At 34.0% G+C, this 24,425-nt stretch overlaps 1 protein-coding gene across 1 annotated transcript in view; it reads left to right on the top strand.

The window, feature by feature from the left end:
* Window positions 1-24,425, top strand: part of LOC114335281 (ribosomal protein S6 kinase delta-1) — a 103,247-nt gene that overhangs the window by 76,024 nt on the left and 2,798 nt on the right. Inside the window, exons 8-11 of the mRNA XM_028285495.2 lie at window positions 3,018-3,145; window positions 6,257-6,820; window positions 11,614-11,818; window positions 18,576-18,671. Coding sequence (XP_028141296.1) covers window positions 3,018-3,145; window positions 6,257-6,820; window positions 11,614-11,818; window positions 18,576-18,671 — 993 coding nt within the window. The remainder of the gene's footprint in view (window positions 1-3,017; window positions 3,146-6,256; window positions 6,821-11,613; window positions 11,819-18,575; window positions 18,672-24,425) is intronic.

Below are 24,425 nucleotides of genomic sequence, written 5' to 3'. Positions count from 1 at the left end.
ATCGATTGTTGCCATTGACCACTTACATTCAATCTCGGTTGATTAATTATCGCGGCAGGTAAAGTTACATTCTTCTTTCAATACAACAAAGTGTTACTTTACTGCCGAAAATGGGGGCAAATGAGTACAATAATGAATGATTTTAGTGACGTTCGGCGATAAACAATGATTTTAAACAAATTCGCAAAAATACACACACCGGCAAAATTAGCCGAACACGTTAAAAATGGGATATGTTTGATGTCTCGAGTTTCCTAAAACACTGATCCGATTTGAGTGATTCTTTTAGTACGTTATAAATTAGTACGTTATTATTTAAGAATATCGTTGTAGTGAAATTGTTGCTAGACAGGTAAATATCATTTTATACCGGGTGTACAAATCATGCTGTGTTTTTTTTCTTAAAGTTTGGAACACCCTGTGGAATATTCTAGCACATGAAAAATATTAAAATTAACACTCGATTGTGGATTTAGGCTCTCTTAACATTTTTCTTTTTGATTCATTAACTTATGTGAGATAAAAAAAAGTTATGTGTGTTAACAACTATCCATGTTTTTCATCAATAAATCCTCATAGTAGGGGAGGAAAATATACTAAATTTGCAGTTACTCGAGCTTTATGGGAACCTATTGGATTGTGAAGAGCATACTTTCCTCCCCTACTATGGAGATTTATTGATAAAAAACATGGCTAGTTGTTAAAGCACATAACTTTTTTATTTTCCAACATAAGCAAATGAATAAAAAAAGAAAATGTTAAGAAAGACTAAGTCTACAATCAAGTTTTAATTTTAAAATATATATATTAGAATATTCCACAGGGTGTTCCGAACTTTAAGAAAAAAACACAGTATGATTGTAACACCCGGTATAAAATGACATGTACCTGTCTAGCAACAATAATATTACACCGATATTCTTAACTAACAAGGCTATAACTTACTAAAAGAATCACTCAAATCGGACAACAGGTTTAGGAAATTCTAGACATCAAACATGTCCAATTTTTAAGGTGTTCGGCTAATTTTGCCGGTGTGTGTAATTTTTTCACTTCGTCACAAATTTTTTTTAGATCCGTTGGGCCTTTTTTTTCTCTAAAATTTACTGTTGTCGAGGTACTAGCGACTTAAAATTAATTTGAAAAACGCCAAAATAACCATTTTCAAGGTTTAATAACTCGGTTAAAGATAATTATTGTGAAAGTCGAGCGAGCGGCCGTGGAGTAACGGCATAATCGCTGGCCTCATACGCCAGTGCACGTGGGTTGGAGCCCTGCTAAAGACAAACCATTTCCATTTCCAATAATGACACGAGCCGTCTCACCGTGCCTCGGAGAGCACGTTAAGCCATCTAGACACTAGTTACTTGAAACAGGGTTAAAGATGTAATTGGCGCCGGAACTGTCCGAAAGGCAAAAATGCCATACGATATTATATATTATGAAAGTTAGAAACTAAAAAAAATCAAAGATTAAAGCTACCTCCATAAGATCCTAAAGAAATTTTTGTCATTATTTCATTAGTAAGATATTATTTTTAATTAATTATTAACAATGAGCGCTAACCGTGTATTGAGGCGGCCGTCAATGTAAGTGCGAGTGAGATTCACCATTGGACGGCTGAAATGGTGCATCTCTTTAGTACTCACCATTGACGGCCGCCTAATACGCACTTAGCGCTCATTGTTAATAATTAAAGATAAAGCTTAGTAATAAAATAGTGACAAAAATTTCTGCTGGATCTTGTAGATGAGGCTATAAACTTTGATTTGGTCACTTTCTGACTTTCATAATAATGGATTTTAACCGAGTTATTAAGCCTTGAAAATGACTATTTTTGCATTTTTCAAATTTTAAATCGCATATAACTCGACAACAATCAATTTTAGAGAAAAATCACAAAATACATTTTTTGCTCAGAATAACCCAAATGATCTAAAAAAAATTGTTCGAAGTGAAAAAATTATTTTTGTGAATTTGTTAAAAAAAAATTGTTTAAACAATTTATCGATCAAGGTACTGCCTGGCACCCAGTAGATTTGTTATAAGGACCTCTTTTTGAGTAAGTTTGTGCAAAAAATTTGAATCGGAGTAATTTACCTAACGGGGGCGACGATACAGCCTAGACTAATTTGAACAACATTTAATTTCTAAAATCGGCTGTTTGTCTGAATTTGAATCAACTTTTACTAAATGGCATTGGGAAGAGTATACTTTTCCTAGTTGGAGTCTACTTTTACTAGTAAATGTTGAATATAAATCTTCATTTTATATTTATAATCAACTTTTACTGAAACCAGCCGTTAGAGTTGACTCCAACTAGTTGGAGTCAACTCCAACTGGATAATCAACTTGAACTGTAACATATACAAAAACTGTGTTATAGCCATACGCTAAATAAAATAAATAAATAAATTTCATAATTATCGCTTGTTAAATGTCTTTCTATAAAAACGGTTCAGTTAACTGAGTACCCAATATACACGACCATATATTAGTCGGGGTGCGAGCTCCTACGTCACATAGCGTGGGCAGCGTGTGGGAAACTGAACTATGTATTTAAGTAAATCGGACTTACCCATATGCCTGAAAAGAAAAATCTTTGACGGTATGTTATCGGTAACTGGATACGAACCGCACAAAACAGCGACAGATGGAAAGAGCTGAGGCAGACCTATGTACAGCAGTGGATCCGTACGATTTGATGATGATGACATTTAGTTTTTGTGGTCTTTGAGAATGGTTTTCACATTGAATAATGCATTAACAGATGCCATCGATCATCATCAGCCTCTCTCAATCCACTGCTGGACATAGGCCTCCATAGGTTTGTCCCCAAAGTGTTCTATCTTGTGCTTTCTGTATCCAGTCTTTTGTTGTCTTTCGTAAGTCGTCTTGCCATCGTGTTGGGGGTCTTCCTCTGCTACGTTTATCGTATGGATGACGTGAAATCTAGAAATATACATAAAGTCCGATTGTTTTATCATGTTTTGTAAATAATGAAAACGTCTTTTTAGGTTATCCACAAAACGATGCAATTCCTGAACGAGAATTTAATATTGCCTGAGAACGTGCCTTACATGGTCAAACTAGATAGTCACTATAATTGCGAAAATGCATTATTTTTAGTCTTAGAATATTGTAGGTGAGTTCTTATATTCCAATCATAACTTACTATATTTTCTTTTTCTTATAAAGCGCCATGTTTCCTCCAGAAGGAATAAATAAATCATCAGTTTGTAAGAAAAATTTCAACATCCCGTATCTCGGAAACGAAACATTTGCGGACGTTTATAAAGCCAACTATCATTATTTTTTCATGCAGAATTACCCCTTAAAGTTTGTCGTACTTATTTAGAAACACCGTGTATTGATGAAGAACATGTCTAGTTGTTAAAGTACCTAACTTTTTTATTATTCAACATAAACGAATAAATCGAAAAACAAAATGTTAAGAAAACCTGAGGCTATAGTTGAGTTGCGAACTTTGAGAAAAAAACACAGTTTGATTGGTACACCCGGTATACAATGAAAATTTACCTGTTTAGCAACAATATTATTATTGTGATATTACGAGTGTGGTATTACTGGATACGAGGCCACCACTTAACACCACAAAGTATACGAATACTGGCCCTAGTATTTTAAAAGCGGAAGTAGAGAAAGCCATCAAACAGAGCAAAAATGGGAAATCTCCAGGCCCTGACCAAATACCATCAGACTGGCTCAAACTTCTGGATGACGATAATGTCTCACAATTAACAAACATTTATAACCATATATACGAGACTGGAATGATGCCACAGATGTGGTTGGAGTCTACATTTATTCCACTCCCAAAAAAGCCTAATACATCATCATGTAAAGACTTTAGACTAATTAGTCTCATGAGCCACTCTCTCAAGCTACTTCTTAAGATAATTCTTAATAGAATCAAGCAGAAATGTGAAGAGACAATGGGAAACAAACAATTCGGTTTCAGAGAAGGATTGGGAACAAGGGAAGCTTTGTTCTCAATGTTAACATTACTTCAACGATCATGGGAAGTACACAAACCAATTTACGTCTGCTTTATAGATTTTGAGAAGGCGTTTGATAGCGTTCAACATGATAGATTGTTTGAATATCTAGAAATGATTGGAATAGATGATAAAGATCTGAGACTTTTACAACATCTATATTGGAATCAAGAAGCTTCTATTCTGGCAGACGGCAAAGAAACAGACAAAATTTGCATTCAAAGAGGTGTCAGACAGGGTTGTGTGTTATCCCCAACTTTGTTTAACGTATACTCAGAAATAATTTTTAATGAATCCTTGGAAGGACAATGTGGAGTTCGAATCGGGGGAGAAACTATTAACAACATCAGATATGCAGACGACACCGCGATCATGGCTAAAAATATCGAAGATCTTCAATTCCTTATTGATCGAGTCACTAGAGAATGCTCCTATAACGGACTTAACATAAATGCAACAAAGACAAAGTTACTTGTGGTTAGTAAACAAGACGTCGGCCCTATGCAACTAATTGTCAGTGATGAATCAATAACAAAAGTTAACCATTTTAAATACCTAGGATGTTGGATAAACGAGACACTAAATCCGGATGAAGAAATTAAAACTCGTATAGAAATTGCAAGAGGAGCATTTATGAAACTTAGATCTATTCTGAGCAACTCTCAGCTGAATTTACAACTAAGAATCAAGTTCCTAAAATGTTATGCGTATCCTGTATTACTATATGGATGTGAAACCTGGATCATGAAGGTTAACATGATGAACAAATTAGAAGCCTTTGAGATGTGGTCGTATCGTAGAATGCTCAGAATATCTTGGGTTCAACGCATTTCAAACAGAGAAGTCTTAAACAGAGTAGGTCAAGGCGAAGGTGACTTAATGAAGGTGATAAAAAAGAGAAAACTTGAATATCTGGGGCATATAATGAGAGGTAGCAGATACAGGATGCTGCAGTTAATACTCAATGGAAAGATCGACGAAAAAAGAGGAATTTGTCGAAAGAAATATTCATGGCTCCGAAACCTTCGTCAATGGACTGGTTTATCAGCAGATCAATTGTTACATGCTGCACAAGATCGAGAACGATATCGGCAAATTGTTATGGAAGCTACCCACGCCTAAAAATTTGGGCACGGTACTTAAAGAAGAAGAAGGTATTGTTAAAGAATCAGGCTATAACATGTTCAAAAAATCACTTAAATCGGCCAACAGGTTTAGGAAATCAGGACATCAAAAATTACAAAAATTTTAAGCGGGGCGATTTCTATGCTCGTAAGTTTATTAACGAATTATTAAAATAATACACTACTGCACTGAACAGATATCAATGCAGATAACAGAACATAATATATAAGATAATCGTGCTATTACCAACGAACCGTCAAAACTGATGGAATGGCCCCGTCCCATTCAAAGAGTGAAACAAAATTGCGGCCAACATACAAGAGAGAGGTCGTAGAGAGAGACAGAAAAGAGTCAGGGAAAAATTGGGCCGTGTACCATGACCCCTTAGATCCTCCATAATCGGCCCCCCAAAATCCCCCAACCATTTCTGAGAAATTCCCCTAGACGTTTTCAAATTACTCCAAAATTGTGGGAAAATACCCCAATCAGTCTACCACTATCATTTTTTTGTTTGCAAAAGATGGCGATTATCTTCCCTCCTTTTCTGACTATCTTCTATCTCATCCTGGCCGCATTAAATTCGCTTCGTGTCCATTTCATCAGTATTGACAGTTCGTTGAAAGTGACTCTTTCTCTATGTTGCCTAATCAGTTATTAGTTATATGTTCGATTTCTTGTTAGAGATAAAATATTTTAGTAGTTCCGATGTGACACAATATCTAGGCATGGGATAAAAAAGTTTATTTGAAGGAAGTGTATTTTTTTGTTCTTTTTTAACGGCGGTACAGGCTAGTTTTTTTTAATATTGTATTTAATTACAGAGTAACTTCCACATACTAACATATTTATCAAATTGGGGTATGTACCGCCATTCTTTACTATATTACGAATATGTGTGCCAAGTATCTCGACAAATTCAAAATGAAAGCCGCAATCTTGGAACGCGTTTTCTGTTTTGATGGAGCGCTACTGTAGCCTCTTAAAAAAGTAATAAACTACTTTTATTTTAATATTTAGACGTTTCGGTTTGTTCCACTAGTTAGTAAATATTATTTCGTATTAAAATACATGATTTTACACAACACGCAATAAAGCTCTAAAATCTCTTTCAGTGGCATGAAGTTATCAGACTATCTTAAACGACAAGTTGATGATACAACCTTTAATAAAACCACCGAAGTTTTAACAAGCCAATTTCACGAGGAATCAGACAACGAATCCGAGGGTAGTTTTTCTGAGCTTGTCTCTGAGTATCACAACAGCAGAATATTGAATCGATCTTCTAGTCAAAATATGTTTAAAGACGAAATCAATGCAGACAAAGATGATATTAGTAGCGACGGCAGCTTTGAAAAACTTGATCTGGAAGACAACGCTCGAGACAAAATTATTTCTGACCAAATTTGGAGAGACGCTGAACCGCAATCTTCCAGTGATGCAACCCTTAACGAACAAATTTTTCATCAAAAGTACACTAGACGAAAAGAGACGGATTTGGACACAAGTATTATTAGTAGAAAACAAAGTACAACTAGTAGCCAAAGAAGTCAAGTTTCAAGTTTCGATACGGACTGTTTTAGAGATAGAGTAGTTGTCTCAGAGAAAGTTGTGATTAAATGGGCAGCTCAGCTTTTGCTTGCTTTAGATAAGTTACATACATTGGGTATTATATGCAGGTAAGTTTAGATATACATAGTAATATTTTTTCGTAATGTTTTTACTGTGGATAGTGTTTTCTGATAGGAAATTTTAATTAACCCATTAAATTTGACAATTGATTTATTAGAATGGATTAAAAACACATAAATTAAGACTAATTTTCAACCAAAAAAATTTTTTTTTCTCAAGAAAGGAAAATCAGATGGGTGCGTATACGCACCTTTGGCCGAATACGAGTACAATTTTTAATAAAGTAACATATTGTATCTTAAATGTAAATTAAATTTTAAGATGTTAATTTTCGAAACATTTGGGGGTGTATATTATGTGCTCTACACTTTTTACTTAAATAAATAGTATTAGGTACTTTTATTGTTGTTCTGAAGCTATTTTCTTGTGGCATTTTTACAATTTTAACTATTTATAATGGGAAATAAGCCACAATATTATTAAAAAATGATTTTTATTAACGTTTCGACGCCCAAATCGGGGCCGTTGTCAAAATACAAAATACTACTAACATAAACAAAAATGTTGTTGCTTAGTAAAAAAATTCTTCTAATAATTTATTTAATTTGACTCATTTATATCGGCAATTCAGATACATATGATACATTTTAAAGTAGAAGACTTTAAAATGATATTGCCAATATTTATGAGTTGCGTTCCTGGGACGACTTTACTGAAAGATAGTTCATTCGATTACATGAAATCAACCCCAACTCAAGAATATCCGTCACAAAAAAATCATAGCATGTGATCTGTCTTTAAAAAGACAACCACATGCAACGGTGACATTAAAATTCTCGCGTTAGAGATCTCATAGTAAATCACGAGGGAAAACCAGGAAAAACCTCGTGATACTATCCCAACATATTATTTATAATTTAAACAAAATTATAGTAAAGTCAGAATTTGGTATTAATTTTGAGAGTTAATTAAATGTAAGACCAAATACTTACGTTGTCGGGATAGTATCACGAGGTTTTTCCTGGTTTTCCCTCGTGATTTACTATGAGATCTCTAACGCGAGAATTTTAATGTCACCGTTGCATGTGGTTGTCTTTTTAAAGACAGATCACATGCTATGATTTTTTTGTGACGGATATTCTTGAGTTGGGGTTGATTTCATGTAATCGAATGAACTATCTTTCAGTAAAGTCGTCACAGGAACGCAACCCATAAATATTGGCAATATCATTTTAAAGTCTTCTACTTTAAAATGTATCATATGTATCTGAATTGCCGATATAAATGAGTCAAATTAAATAAATTATTAGAAGAATTTTTTTACTAAGCAACAACATTTTTGTTTATGTTAGTAGTATTTTGTATTTTGACAACGGCACCCGATTTGGGCGTCGAAACGTTAATAAAAAATCATTTTTTAATAATATTGTGGCTTATTTCCCATTATAAATAGTTAAAATAGGTACTCTTATATATCCTACATTTTTTTCTTGCGCTATTATCGTCCCTTTTTATAATATGGCCAATATTGCCGAATCTAGTTTCATCTGGTAAAGCAAATTTAGATGGACGTCCATTTACAGAGTTTGACACTGATGTAATGGTTTCTTCACTATTCTCTACATGTCCACTATATTTTAGTAAGTTAAGAACCAATCTCGAAAGAGACTCCAGTTGGGAAATTTTAGAACCCAATTTTTTTAAATCTATGTCATTCATTTCAAAATCCTGACGGTTATTCTGCGATGCATAAATATTTTTTGTAAAATATCGAATGCTCTCAACTACTTTTCTATCAAAAAAGAGTGAAAAAACTTCGATAGGTGATTTGCCTCCATGTATAGCTTTTATATTTTCTAAATATCTATCAGACTGATATTGAATTACTGCTGAGCATGAATCAGTATCTGATTTTACCCAACTTTGGACAAATTTGGACTTATTATGTTTCAAAACGGGAACTGGTGTATGTTTTGAAAGACTGATAGTGTGTAAATAAATTTATTAAAATCAGCTAAGTACTTTCAGCATTTTTAATGCCATCATCAGAGCTATCGTCTTATGGTTGTAAACCATAGGACGTATCGTCCATCAGGACGATAGCTCTGATGATGGCATTAAAAATGCTGAAAGTAGTTAGCTGATTTTAATAAATTTATTTACACACTATCAGTCTTTGAAAACATACACCAGTTTACATATAAATCAAAACATATACCGTTTTGATTTATATAGAAGTGTGTACAAGTCAAACAGTCTTTTTCTATTTATTATGTTTGCCTGGTTCTTTTTTTGGACGTTTTGATCTGTGGTTCATAGGAATATCATAATCAGAATCGTCAGAATTCCCATTCACTTCCATTTCATATGTATCTGCAATATTCGTTTTTATTCCTTCTTCACCAACAATATTATCACCAATCTCTTCTACATCGGAAATTTCATCTGTTTCTCATGGCAAATAAACCACATCAAGTGAGTCAGCATTTTTACAATCGGAGTCGTCTTCTAACAAAGCCATTAACCCTTTAGTCGTTAGTGCCCTCTTCATTTCATATTTCGCGAATTTACTAAAAGAAACAAAAAAAATGCCCTCCTAAACACGCATCCACATGATAATAATTTAGCTTACTTCATTTCAATTTATATGGAATGTAAAACAAATAAACACAAGGAAACCCCATATCAAACTGATTCAAGTTAAAAAGAAATCAAATATAACGTTTACAGCACATAGCAATTCTATAAATGAATCGGTTATTTCAGAAACAACCTAAGTCACATTTTAGCGATTTTGAGTTTATTACACTAACATGTTTTTCTGTGGGACTAAGGTGGTTTCCGAAATATATATAAATATTTTAAATCGTTATAAAATCAACTATGCTTACGGGACTTAGGTGTATTCTGCATTATATATATTATATGTAACCCACAGAAATATAATGTTATCGTATAAACATTCAATTATAGGCCTTATTTTTAAGAATGAGTGAATGAGTTTTAGAATAATAAAAATTTCAACATATGTGTATAATTATAGCATACAACATATGAATTATGTTTATAATTAGTTTCGGAAAAAATTGTGTATGAAGCTGTGCATAAATCATTAAATTATGTAAAATTATAATAATCTTAAAATATTTAAAAAGTAATATTTTTGTTAAAAGAAAAATGATACTATATACCTCAATCTATTGAGATGTTATTTAAACAAAAAGAAAACATTAAAAAAATTATCCTCGGGCCAAAAAAAATTAACAATAAAGGTTACTCAAAAATGAATAACCATTTTCAATTTCGTTGCAAAACGAAAATACAGCCGCATCATATTCTAGTCCAATCAGAAAGTGCAGCAAGCACCTCTACCGGTTTCGAAACTTATTAGTCTCTCATCAGGAGGCACATATGCTGCTCTCTCTGATCCAACCAAAACAAACCCCGGCGTGCAGTCACGGATTGCAACGAACGAAATGGCATGGATGCCCTAGCGGCAACTGCTAGCAAAAGACTAAGGTTTCAATCCAATGGCATATAAAACAATATAATGTTATTCTACATCCCACCAGACTAAAAACAATGGGAGCCTTCTCTGGTTACACCTCCGAGGCTTCTACAATTTGCAAGCCATAACGGATGCTGAGACTAAGGAAGATGAGGGAATTTTACAATTTATAATTCACGCCCCATCTGCTCAGCGCGGTAAAGTTCCAACGAGAATGGTTCCCTTCGTACTCCAATCAGAGTAAACATGTAAATCAAAAATGAATAGCCATTTTCAATTTCGTTGCAAAACGAAAATACAGCCGCATCATATTCTAGTCCAATCAGAGAGTGCAGCAAGCACCTCTACAGGTTTCGAAACTTGTTAGTCTCTCATCAGGAGGCACATATGCTGCTCTCTCTGATCCAAACAAAACAAACCCCGGCGTGCAGTCACGGATTGTAACGAACGAAATGGCATAGATGCCCTAGCGGCAACTGCTAGCAAAAGACTAAGTTTTCAATCCAATGGCATATAACCATTCCCGTTGGAACTTTACCGCGCTGAGCAGATGGGACGTGAATTATAAATTGTAAAATTCCCTCATCTTCTTTAGTCTCAGCATCCGTTATGGCTTGCAAGTTGTAGAAGCCTCGGAGGTGTAACCAGAGAAGGTTCCCATTGTTTTCAGTCTGGTGGGATGTAGAATAACATTATGTTGTTTTATATGCTATTGGATTGAAAACGTAGTCTTTTTAATAAAGGTTACGTTTACGCACCTTTGGCTATAAATGGGTTAAACTAGTTCGCAGATAGCCAAGCAGACCAGGCGCCCGAATTGTATTTCAGTTTACTGTAAATCTACGACTTAGACTAGAATACGCTGGTGTCAGATCGACGTATGTAAAAATGGTAATAATTTACCAAAATTTTAGGTAAAAATGTAATTGTCATTACAATCAACATTAGCTAATCCCATATAAACATAATATTTAAATTTTTTTAAGCCATCTGACCGAAATACTATTCGCTTTTTTTAACCTACGCACAATATTTGGACCGGAAATGAATGATTGGCGATCGCGTGTGCATGTCAACGCAACTATTACTTATTACTCATTAACTTATTATTTATTACTCGACGATTCCTTTTGAAGCGTCTCCAAAAAACCGCAAAATCACGGATCGTCTACAGTCATGGGCGATCATAGATGATCATGGGCAACTATAGCCGAGTATGCCCTCTACACAATCGTGCTCGCGCTTGATCGTCTGTAATCGCCGATTATGTAGAGGAGCCATTACACTATACCATGTTAATATTTAAACACTTACCAGTTCTTGTACTTTTAGAGATCTCGAATTGAAAAATTTACTCATAAATGACACAGGAGACTTAAGTTTGACGTATATGTGCAACAATAAAGAACTAGGGGATCTATTTTCTGTTAACATAAATTACAATCTTGCACCAGAAGTTTACAGTTTCACCCCAGTAACAAACTCTGCTGATTGGTTTAGCTATGGAACTATCCTATATGAACTTCTTGTGGGCATTGTAAGTATTTTTAAGAAACATTTTTAGCTTTAAATGAATGACGAGGACAGGCCAATAAGTCCGTGACTTTTTGAAATTCCCGCCTCTTATCCACAGCCAACTCTCATTTGACTCACAGGTCTAAATTTGAACAAGTTGCGTCATCCAATTTTTGTTTGGCAACCGCTAATAGCAGACTACCTCGCGTTTTGAAAAGAAAATCCGTAAAAGTTTTCACTAGTAATACCACTAGAGGTCAAATTATTTCCGGAAATTTTTTTGAGATCATGAATATTTTGAAAATTTCCCGAGTCGCAGACGAGGGAAATTTTCTAAAAATATTCATGATCAAAAAAAATTTCCGGGTATTAATTTGACTTCGCGTGGTATTCGGTAAGAAAATTCCACACCAAATTTGCATTTGAAAATCCATAGCTGCATGAACAGATTAATAGCGCGCCATAGCTTTGTCAGCAATTATTTAGGCTTTCAAATTCGTAATTTCTACTCATTGTAGTTGCATGGGAATACCATTTCAAGATAGAAAATAGTATATTCTTCAATTTTACATAAGTTTTGAGTAACTACAAGTGATAGAAAATGAATCAAAACTAAATTATGTAAACAAATAAAAACCAGTCTGTCAAAAATGTTCTGTTATTGTAAACGTCAAAAAATGTCCACTATAATTCGCTGTTGGGTACCCCACGAGCAAAAAATTTCCGATAAAATACCTCCGTTGCCATGGTGATCTGTCAAAATAACGTATTTTGATTGGTTCAAAATTACAGGTGTGGAATTTTCCGTAAAAAACCAATCACTTAAACCAAGGCTAAGGCCCAGTTTTTCAGTGACCGGTTAAAATTTTGGTTAGCTAACCTAGTTTAAATTTTAACCAATATTTTAACCCTCATAGCGTTTGTCAGTGCTTTAAACCAAGTTAAGAAACTCGCTAACCACTATTAGTGGTTAGCGAGACTACCAAATAGCTAACCAATATTTTTCTTCTGTTGGCAGCAGTGACTGTACTTGCGCATGTGCAATTCGAGAAATAATGATCAATTTGACAGAAAAATAAATAAATATCAACTTCATAACCCAATTAAAAAAATTATTAATGCATTATCAAGTTCGGAATCTTTATGTAGTTCATAACGTCTACCTCGGTTTCATAACAGAAGAGACCATTTACAAATACTGGGACGATTTATACTTTTTTTGCCGATTTCGTTTGACAAAGACCACGGTGTTATCACTATTTGAACAGATTGACCAGGAAATAAGGAGTCAAACTGTTTGGTAAATAATTATTTTGATGTATAGACAAATATAAAATTATCTTTTTAAAATACTACTGAGAATCATGCATTAAATTCTGTTACAGATATGTAAAAATAGGTACCTGTTACAGTTATAATATATTTCCTTATAATTCCTTCCTGTATAATAACGAATAATAATTTATAATTTAGATAAAAATATATTTTAATTTCCTTATAATAATAAAGAGGTAGAATACTTCCCGCGATAAAAACAAAATAACATAACCCAACTAATCTCTTCTGTCCGACAGGTACTCAAAATAAACATCTGATGCATTCACTGCATCCATGCGCAAACGTAACCGCAAAATTCGGAGTTAAACCATCTAACGAGGATCGGTTAAAATCTTGGCTAACTTAAACGAGTTTAAACTCTAACTTAGTACTGAAAAACTGATTAACCACGAATATTTCGGTGACCGAAAAATAAATAGGTTAACCCAGCACTGAAAAACCGGCCCTAAGCTTGACAAATATGGGAACTCTACGGATGACCGCATTTGGCCAAGAAAAAAGTTATTTTCCACCAGGACAATGCAAGATGCAAGGGTGCACACATGTGCAGTTTCCATCGCAAAACTCTATGAATTAGGCTACGAATTGCTGCCTCATCTGCCCCATTTTCCAGATTTAGCCCCCGAGTGAATATTTCTTGTTCCGAAACTTAAAAAATGGCTCGGTGGAAAGAGATTTGACTCCAACAACGATATCATCTCACAAACGAATGTCTATTTTGATGACCTCGACAAGTCATATTTTTTGAAGGTATAAACAAATTTGAGAAACGTTAGACTAAGGCCGTCCGCCCATGGGGCGACGCTCGAACTACTCGACTCGATTCCAGTCGCGTAAGTCTCTCCCCGCCAGTCAAGTTCCTGCGTTGTGGCATTGAGCTCCGTACACGGAGCGTTTAGGATTGCAAATCTCTTCGTCTTGTACGACTCTCGTCGCTTGCGATCCGTAGCGCACGAGAAAGTTCGAGTGAGACGCACGTTTCCAGTCATGTCATATAGGTAGTTTATTTTATTTGTTTCCTTCGTTTTTTGTTGTTTTTTTGCGCTGAATGAAATTTTAGTTTTATTTTTTAAAGATCGGTGCATGATATGTTCGTTGATTGTAGTACTACCTACTAGCTTTGTGGAAATATATTGTTTGTAATATAAAATTCTGAAAACATTGAACTTCTGTTTCTAGGTGTTTAATATAAAATTCGTTGGGGAAGTAGAAAATTGTCCACAGTATAATTATAATGCTCATTGTATTCAAGTTATATTAAAAATATAACAATACCGTACTTTTCACAGCTAATAGTCGTTCTGGTTAATATATTATTGTGTATCAATTTATCAATCAAAGATAGAATGAAAAATTTTATTTTTTTTTTAATATAACGCGGGCACATAAATTTGACACACCCTGTATATTGATTTGTAAATATTTATTAGAAGTTAGCTTTCACGTAGTAGGTTTCTCCTTAATGAGTTTTTCCCTGAAGACTTAAAGACATTTGTAAATAAAAGTGAAATGAAAATTATTTAGGATTATTATTTTAAACCGATTGTTTATTACGGGAAAGGTGGAAGCCATAGGTAATTAGTTCTTAGAAAATTAAGGTAAAGAAAGTTTGGAATTTTAATCTCTTTTTGTTTAACCCCGAGTAAATTTTGTAGAATTTCCCGAAAGTAATTATTATGATGGTAGGAATATTTTTGAAAGTATATGTGGTTTTTTTCGAATGAAAAAAAGAATGGGGAAGGAGAAATGTCTCTGATTGGTTTGGCAATTTGGAATAGGAAGGAGAGAAGGTGGAATTTTCAGATAGTTTTGGAAAGAGACATCATTATGTGATCGGCATCGCGGAAGAGCAGTCAATGTTTTCGTGGATAGTTAAAAAGCAAGTACCAGTGGTTGTTTTGATAGTGAGAGTAGTTGAAAAGTGGAACGAGAGACAAATCAAATCGAGAAGAAATACCTCTTTGATTCTGTAAAGTCCAAGAGAGTAAGTTACAAGAATTATCGTTATTAAAATTATTTGTGACACCAAGTAAAAAAGATACTTGGGTCTCAGGAGATTATTGTTGAGAGAAAAAGAGGAGAGAGTTTTGGAGTTTATTGAACGAGTACTGGCAAAAAGAGGCTTGGCTTGTGTTTTGGAGAAATAGTTGCTGGTATCTTGCTGGATTGTTTGCTGAGAACGGAGAGGGCTTTGATTGGTAGCCTAACATAATGGTCAAGAGGAGACATCATTGTGTGTGAATCAAAAAGGTCAGTCAATAACCTATTTGATAGATTGTCTTTATAATCAGAAGTTAATTTTTTTACGTAAAAGCATATGAATTTTAGATTCCAACATTTCAAAAACTTAATAGGAAGTATAAGTAATTTTGCGAATACCAAATTTGTTTGTTTAGCTTTTTTTATTAATGGTATCAAGAACAAAGCGATAAATATTTGTTTGAATTAGTTTAATTTATATGGTAAAAGTTTCTTTTGGACAGTTATGTCCACAGGATTTAATTGATAAATTTACAGAGCATTCCTTTTGATAATAAAGGTATTTGTATTTGTTTATTTATGGTATCTCTATTTATTTCCTTTTCCTATTTTATTCCAATAAGGATCAACTAAGAGATACTGAAGCCACGAGAGAGGATAAGACTATAACCTAAGAGAATTTAATTAAATTTTTTATGACAAAAGGCACCCTGAGATTTTTTCTTAATATTTTTTTATGTATGATTTGCGACAATTAAATAATTAATCAAATAAATACTAATTAATATAAAAGTAATAGAAAGCAGATCGTAACAATATAAAAAATGCGTTCTTCCTGGTTGGAAGATGTGAGCAAACTGAATCGACTTGTGTGCGGAGAACAATCGCTTGTGCCGCAGGGTTCGTACAAGACGAGTAAGACGCGCGAACTTCGAGACATGTCTTCGATCGACCCATGTGCGGACGGCCTAAGTGTATAGAACTCAAAGGAGACTATTTTGAAAAATAAAATAACTTTTTATATAAAAACCTGTGTTTCATTTAAAAAGTCACTGACTAATTGATCGGTCCTCGTATATTAATTTTTCTATGTAGTTTGTTTTGGTCAAGAATGTAAAAGTTTAAATTTCGATCAAAACCGATCAAGTATCAGGCGCTCAGAGCATCAGTGGCCAACCAATACTTGAGCCACTCTGCATCAGAAAATACTTAAATAAGGGATAACTTTAAAGTAATAAAAGCGTTTTGGTAAAATTGTGGGTTGTGGGTTAGGCCACTGTTGAGCCGGATTTATGTTAGGACGGGGCGTGGACGACACGGCTGTCTTACGGGGCACGTTGAAGAATCGTCTGGTATGAAAAGCATTGGCTAGTTTATGTTACAACGTGACGGAGCGACAACGGAGTGGGGACGTGCGCTTTCTATTGTTCTACGGTACGTATCGTACACGCCCCGTTCTAACATAAATCAGCCTTTGCTCTGAGCGCCTCATATTATGTAAAAGAGACTACGGTTTACAAAAGGACATCGCACACATCTTATGGAAAATATAATGTCACTCAAATTCAATAAAATTTATACGATTAGATTCGTTTTAATATAACGATCAATTCTTATCATTGCGCCAACTCTTAATTATGATTAATTACGGCGCAAATTGTAATTAAAGTTTATCGAAATCACATGTTTGGAGTCCATAAAATGTTAGTTTACAATTATTATTGCTCTGAGTGCTATTCATAACAGCTTAAATCCCGCTGGGCCTAAGCGGATTAGTGAAACTAATCCGCTGACTTATGGAGTACCGAAAATCTGGGTATTTTAAAATATTTTTTCTCTCTCTAACTTATGTACCTACCCATTTGATTTCAGATTTATTTATATCAATTTCTGCTCTTATTTTTGAAAATAGAGAGTTGGCGCAATGATAAGATTTGATCGTTAATTTAAAACGAATCTATTGGTATAAATTTTATTGAATTTGAGTGACATTATATTTTCCATAAGATGTGTGCGATGTCCTTTAGTCATATAAAATAATCGAGGTAAGAAAGCACTGAATCTCAGAAATAAAATCGACAAGACGGATCTTAATAATTTTTTTTGCATTCGATTCGTGAATGCGCTAGGAAACTTTGTGACCCCGAGCCATAATATAATATTGAAAAACTGCATACAAAAAATGCATTCTTAAAGTGCATCTCAAACAGACAATAAAAAAATTCAGAATTCGCCAATTATCGGCGGAAATGAGTTCAATTTTGTTACTCTGGGGTTTTGGGGTCGCTGAAAACGAATATGACGTCGTAAGTTATCTCCGGAGTACCTGGTGCCAAGGGTACCTACTGTTTACCTCGTCATTAAAATTCATTAAAAAATTAGTCAAAATCATTACTCGGGGGGTTTTTAGGGTCACTAACGATGAATATGACATCGGAAGTGATCTACGAAGTACCTCGTGCCCAGGAGCCCTCGTCTTGTGGAGTTTTCGTCAAAAAATGTATTAAAAAACTAGTCAAAAATCATTACTCGGAGGGTTTTTGGGGTCGCTAACGACGAATATGACATCGGAAGTGATCTCAGGAATACCTGATGCCCAGGATACCTACTGTTTACCTCGTCTTCCGGAGTTTTCTGCAAATTCATTAAAAACTTAGTCAAAAATCATTACTCAGGGGGTTTTTGGTGTCACTGACGACGAATATGACATCGGAAGTGATCTTCGGAGTACCTGGTGCCCAGGGTATTTACTGTTTATCTCGTGACTAATTTTTTAATGAATTTGCCGAAAACTTAAAAAGACGAGGTAAACACTAGGTAGCATGGGCATCAGGTACTCTGGAGATCACTTCCGACGTCATATTCGTCGTCAGGGGCCACAAAAACCCCCTGAGTAATGAGTTTTGACTAATTGTTTCATGAATTTGCCGAAAACTCCCGAAGACGAGGTAGACAGCAGGTACCCTGGGCACCAACTACCCCGTAGATCACTTCCGATGTCATATTCGTCGTTAGTGACCCTAAAAACCCCCCGAGTAATGATTTTTGACTAATTTTTTAGTGAATTTTAATGACGAGGTAAACAGTATGTACACTGGGCACCAGTTAGTCTGGAGATCACTTACGACGTCATATTCGTTTTCAGCGACCCCAAAAACCCCCGAGTAACAAAATTGAACTCATTTCCGCCGATAATTGACGAGTTCTGATTTTTTTTATTGTCTGTTTAAGAATGCATTATGCAGTTTTTTAATATTATATCATGGCTCGGGGTCACAAAGTTTCCTGGCGCATTCACGAATCGAGTGCAAAACGAATTATTAAGATCCGTCTTGTTGTTTTTTTTTCTGAGGTAAGGCCGATTTTAGTGCTTTATTGCTTCGCCTAAAAATACACTTTTGATATGAGTTTTAACATGCCTAGATCTGCGCAAAATTAACATATTTTTTTATTACTTTTAGCCATTTTCAGAAATTCATTTGAGTGGTCTAACCAGTAATACTTTCCTAAAAATTCCTCGATATGTTTCTCCAGAGGGAAGATCGATTCTTAAACAGGTGAGTTCTTGTAACTTTTAGTTACGCTTTTTATTTTTGGAAAACAAAACTTATAATTATTAATAATTGAAAGATTCTAGAAACGCCTAATTATTTCTTAAATGGATGTTACGAATTATAGACAAACTAAAATATGCCTATTCTGAATTAATAAAATTAAAAATAAACTTGGTTTTGGAGAAAAACGTTATGTATAAAAACAGAGTCAAAAATAATGTCAAGATTATCAACAAAAAAAAATGAAATATGATCAACTACAAATACAAAATAAAACACATGTGAGCTGATATGTGAAATTAAACATAAAATTAGAAACAAATATGTAACATTTATTTGGGCAAAAAGTCACAGCGGGATAAAAGGTAATGAAATAGTTGACAGGCTTGCTAAGAATTCCACGCATTCTGGTATACAAGAATATATTTACACTGTAACGTGTAATTAATAATTTGCTCTGAAAAATGAAAATATCCCGAAAACTAATAAATTTATGTTATATAAAAATTAAAGTACGGTAATGGTACTTTTCGATAGTGATATTAAAAGGGTGTTTTATTTAATATTACTGAGAAAATAATGTACGTGCGTTTTGACTCACCCTGTGTTCAATATAAAGAAAATTAGCAATATCGATCATTTATGAAAATTTTGACAATAAATAAAAAAATATGGCATCAATAAACCATTGTCGTTGTGCTCATTTTTGTTTATACAAGGAGTTAAACTTATTGCGATTTTCATATAAAATTGGTTATAACTTTGTAAATACCCTGTATAACATACCAAACCTTTATATTTTTGTAATGGAGAAGTTCTACGAAGATTGCGAATATAAAATAAAATACAGGGTGTTCCATTTGAAAAAATATAACTTTGATCTGCCACTATGTTATCGAACACCCTGAAACATTCTAACTAATTTTGTAATGTGTAGTTGGTTCAAAGTTGGCTACAATTTTTGTCATTAATTTTTATCGCTATCCATTACTATAACTGATATACGGAGCTTTACCCCACTAATCAATCACCCTACATAATAGCAGTTAAATATTGCATTGTTAGCTAGTTCTAAGCTGTTCTGAACGTTTCAGTTACCTAGGTAGCATATAACTATTTTTAAAATGAATTACAAAATTTGCGGAGTCCGTGACACAGACCAAGCCAAGTATATAAAAACGTTTTAATTAAAACAAGTTCTTGGTTCAAGATGGCGCTGTAAGTGTAGGTTGTGCTAGGTTGGCTCCTGTATATAATTGTGAAAAGTAGTGGTTAATATTTGTTAATAGTTAAAATTTATGATATTTGGTCTTCATCAAGTAATTATGACCGAAAATATAAGAAAAACCCGTCAACAACAGAAGGAGCAACAGCAACTTGAAAGTCAGGTTAAACGACTAGAATCTGACGTGAAAGGTGGCATTGAGGAACTAAAATCGCTTATAGGAGAACAAAATATGGATGAGAGTTCCAAACCCAATTCCAGTAGTAAGAATATCTTAGAAAGAATTAAAATGCTGGAAGATAATTTTAATAGATCCCTTAACAGTATCAAAAGCGAGATAGAAAAACTAAGAGACACGTCTAATTCCTCTAAAAAAAGGATGGAATATCAACATCAGAACTACTTGCTAAACGGTATTGTGTTTAACAATATTCCAGAGAGTGAAGAACAACTACATCAACAGGTAGCAAAAATCATTAGTAATAAATTAAACATACAAATATCCGAAAACGATATTAATTTTTGCTATCGAATTGGCAAAAAACAAGAACGAGCTGTCAGTCAAAGAAAACCTCGACCAACGGCAGTTATGTTTATAAACAAGTGGAAGCGTGATCTAGTGTTCACAAACAAAACAAAATTGAAAGGCAGTGGACTTGTTATGATGGAACTCCTCACAAGAGAAAATCAAGCTCTTTATAAATACGCGTGTGACAAGTTTGGCTATAAGTGCTGTTGGTCGTGGAAAGGCCAAATTTTTGCAAGTGTCGGTGGTGAAAAGAAACAAATCACGAGTTTGGATATGGGAGACTAAATCATAATTTAACCAGTGAGTAAAAAAATTTATTTGTTGATTTCTTGCTATTAACAAAAAGTTGAGCTGTGGGGCCAACTATGTGCCATTTTTGACAATCAAAAACACAAACTTTACGTAGAGTCCTAGTTTTTTTTTTGTTTGTTTTCCCATTAATTACTTGTTTCTGTTTATTTATTATTGTAAAAATAAATGTACAGTTCTACAAATTTAAATATTATGCCTCTACCTATTAGTGCGATATAATTATTATTCTCATATTAAATTAGATATAAATAAATTCTTCTTTTTATATTATGATTACTTTTGGTCATATTAATGTAAGATCACTGACTGCACATTTTATTGAATTCAAAAACTGTGTTCTCTTAAAAAAATTTGATGTACTAGCAGTTAGTGAAACTTGGCTTACAAATTTCATTACCGACAAGGATATAGGTATAGATGGGTATAATGTGATAAGAAGGGATAGAAATGGAAATGGGGGAGGTGTGGCATTCTATGTTAGATCTCAAATTAAATATAAAGTTCTACAAACAAATAATAACAGTATTGAACACCTTTGCTTGGAATTGTTCGTAAGTAATAAATCGTGTGGATTCTGTGTTGTATACAAACCACCTAAATTTAATGTCCGACATTTTTTTGACGAGTTTGAGAATATTCTATCTGATGTTTTGCCGTTGATTGAAACATTTTATTGTACTGGTGACTTCAATGTTAATTTGTTAAATACTGATTGCCCTGATACTAGAGTTGTCTGTGATTTTTTTGAAACAATGGGGTTACATCAAGTCGTAGATCAGCCGACTAGAATTACATCTAGTACGGCAACCCTAATTGATTATATTTTAACTACAAAACGAAGAACAATTCTTGATGTTGTCGTGGAATGTGTTGATTTTAGTGACCACGAGTTGTTGATATCTAATATAAATATAGAGATTAAAAAGAAAGAAATTGTTTATAAGACTGTAAGAAACTTTAAGGCGATAAATCAGACCGTATTCTATAAGGAATTACAATCTCTACCGTGGCGAAATATTTTTGATATTGAGGGTCTTGATGATAAAGTCGAGTTTCTTACCAATAATATAATATGCTTACTGGATCGTCATGCTCCCTATGTAACCTATAAAATTTCGAAAAATTATGCACCATGGATGACTGACACTTTACGTATTATGAAAAAAGAAAGGGACAAAGTATTGAGTTTATACAAGAAATACAAAAACATCCAAACTTGGGAGGAATACAAATCAATTAGAAATATGTTTACTTTAGCTGTCAGAAGAGAAAAAAAGGCTTTCTATTCAAAAAAATTGGATAATAAAAACGGGAAGGATCTTTGGAAATCCTTAAAAGTTATAGGTCTTGGTAGGGAAACTCAAAACAATACGCAACTGTCAGAAAATTTAAGTGATATTTCGGCAATGAATGACTACTTTATAAATTGTGTTCCCAATATGAATCCTAATTTAACACTTAAAAACTTTTATAGTCATAATTGTCGTGTGGACGTGGAAGCCAATTTTTCATGTGTTGAAGAAAGTGACGTTTTAAATGTCATTAAAAGTATAAAGAGTGCTGCTACCGGATATGATAAAATAAATATACTAACAATTAATATGTGCCTTCCCTTTTTATTGCCTTATTTGACACACATTATTAATGCTTGCATTCTAAGAGCCGAGTTCCCGTCAATGTGGAAAGTTGCAAAAATTATACCGGTACCGAAAACAACTAATCCGACAGGATATAACGAAATCCGACCAATTAGTATACTGCCCACTTTCTCAAAGATACTAGAGAAAATTCTAAATCAGCAACTACAGGTTCACTTGAGTCAACATAAAGTTCTACCAGAAAATCAGTCTGGTTTCAGAAGGGATCACAGCTGTACTAGTGCCTTGTTAAAGATAACTGATGACATATTTGATGCCTGCGATAATGGTTTAATCACAGTGCTGATACTTCTGGATTACTCGAAAGCATTTGATACGCTTGATCATTCGCTATTAACTTCAATGTTTAAGTATATTGGTATGTCTCAGCGGGCATCGGATATGATATCTAGTTATCTCAGTAATAGAAGTCAAGCTGTTCATTACAACGGTAGGACATCAAACTATCTTAATACAAATAAAGGGGTACCACAGGGCTCTATTTTGGGTCCCAAATTGTTTAGTATTTACACTTCAAACTTTCCTGCAAACTTTCTCTCTTGTAACCAACACTATTTTGCTGATGATACTCAAATATATTTATCTTTTAAGCCTGATGAGTCTGAACAGGCAGTGGCAGCAATCAACTATGATTTAGAAAGAGTTTCTCAGTTTTCGACTAGCCATTGTCTTCGACTTAATAACAACAAGTCGGTAGGCATAGTGTTTGGTTCAGCGGCGCGGAGAGAAATCTTTCTGAGAGACTTTGCTCACATGATCACCATCGATAATTCTTCAATAGAGTTTAAGGAAACTGTGAAAAACTTAGGTTTACATATAGATCAAAACCTAAGATTTGGTGGTCATGTGGCCAAGTGTTTGCAGAAAAGTTATTTGAACCTGAAGTTTTTATTCCAATCTCGTCATATATTTACTAAAAAATTAAAAAAATTGCTCTGTGATACTTTGGTGTTATCACACTTTAATTACTGTGATACCATTTATAATTCCTGTATCACAGAACGTGACAGTTATCGGATACAAAAAATGCAAAATTCTTGTCTGCGTTTGATACATGGTATCCGTAGATATCAAGCAATTAGTTACAAACTTAAAGAAACAGGGTGGTTAAGTATGAAACATAGAAGACATGTACATTCAGCTTGTCAATTCCAAAAAATTATTATTTTCAAAACCCCCCCGTATCTCTATAATAAAATAAAATTCCGTACTGATGTACATAATATTAACATAAGACATAAAAACACCATTTCTATTCCTTATCATCGTACACAGCAATACAAGCGGTCTTTTACATATCAAATAGCCCAAGTTATGAATAAATATACTACTGGTACTAATTTTACTCAAAACAAATTTAGAAGGTTCGTTATTGAAAAATTAGGAAATATTGCATGGGTAGAGTTGGCTGACATGGTATGAGTAGAGCTTACATTCAAAGCGCATATTGGTAAACTGTTAATTAATGTTACATTTTGATTTATTTTTATTTAAATGTTAGTAGGTAACCTATTATACATAATCCTAGATATATTTTTTTTTATTATTTGTTTTGCCCAGGTTAGCTGAACAGACAGGACATGTATTCTGCCCCGCATTATACATCTCCTGAGCTGAAACTCGCCTGGAGCTTTTTTTTTTTAAACTAATATTCATTATGTGAATAATATTATAGAATGAATAAAGGCCTTTATTATTATTATTATTATTATTAAAAATAAAACTACCCACCTCACTTTTTGAACAAACTCACAGTACATGTAAAGAGGGACAGTAAGGTCTGGCGCATATTGAACCTAAGCGAGTCACAACCTGCGCTGGTGGGACCGGTGACCTGTGCAGTTATTTTTCTAGCGTGGCGCATATTGATCACAAGCTAACCCGACCGTCGGCTGTCGCTGTAACGAATAGAGACGGGCAAAATAAGTGGAAACGTGTAACGGTTACTATTGATACCGGTTCTCAGTGGTACTGAGTACAAATACTGATTACAAAATACTGATGTATCTGATCCTTGTACTGAATTGAGTAGG

This window comes from Diabrotica virgifera, chromosome 4, assembly GCF_917563875.1.
Source record: "Diabrotica virgifera virgifera chromosome 4, PGI_DIABVI_V3a".
NCBI classification, from domain to species: Eukaryota; Metazoa; Arthropoda; class Insecta; order Coleoptera; family Chrysomelidae; genus Diabrotica; species Diabrotica virgifera.
Note: the sequence above shows the minus strand (reverse complement) of the source record. Positions and strands in the feature narration are given on the sequence as shown.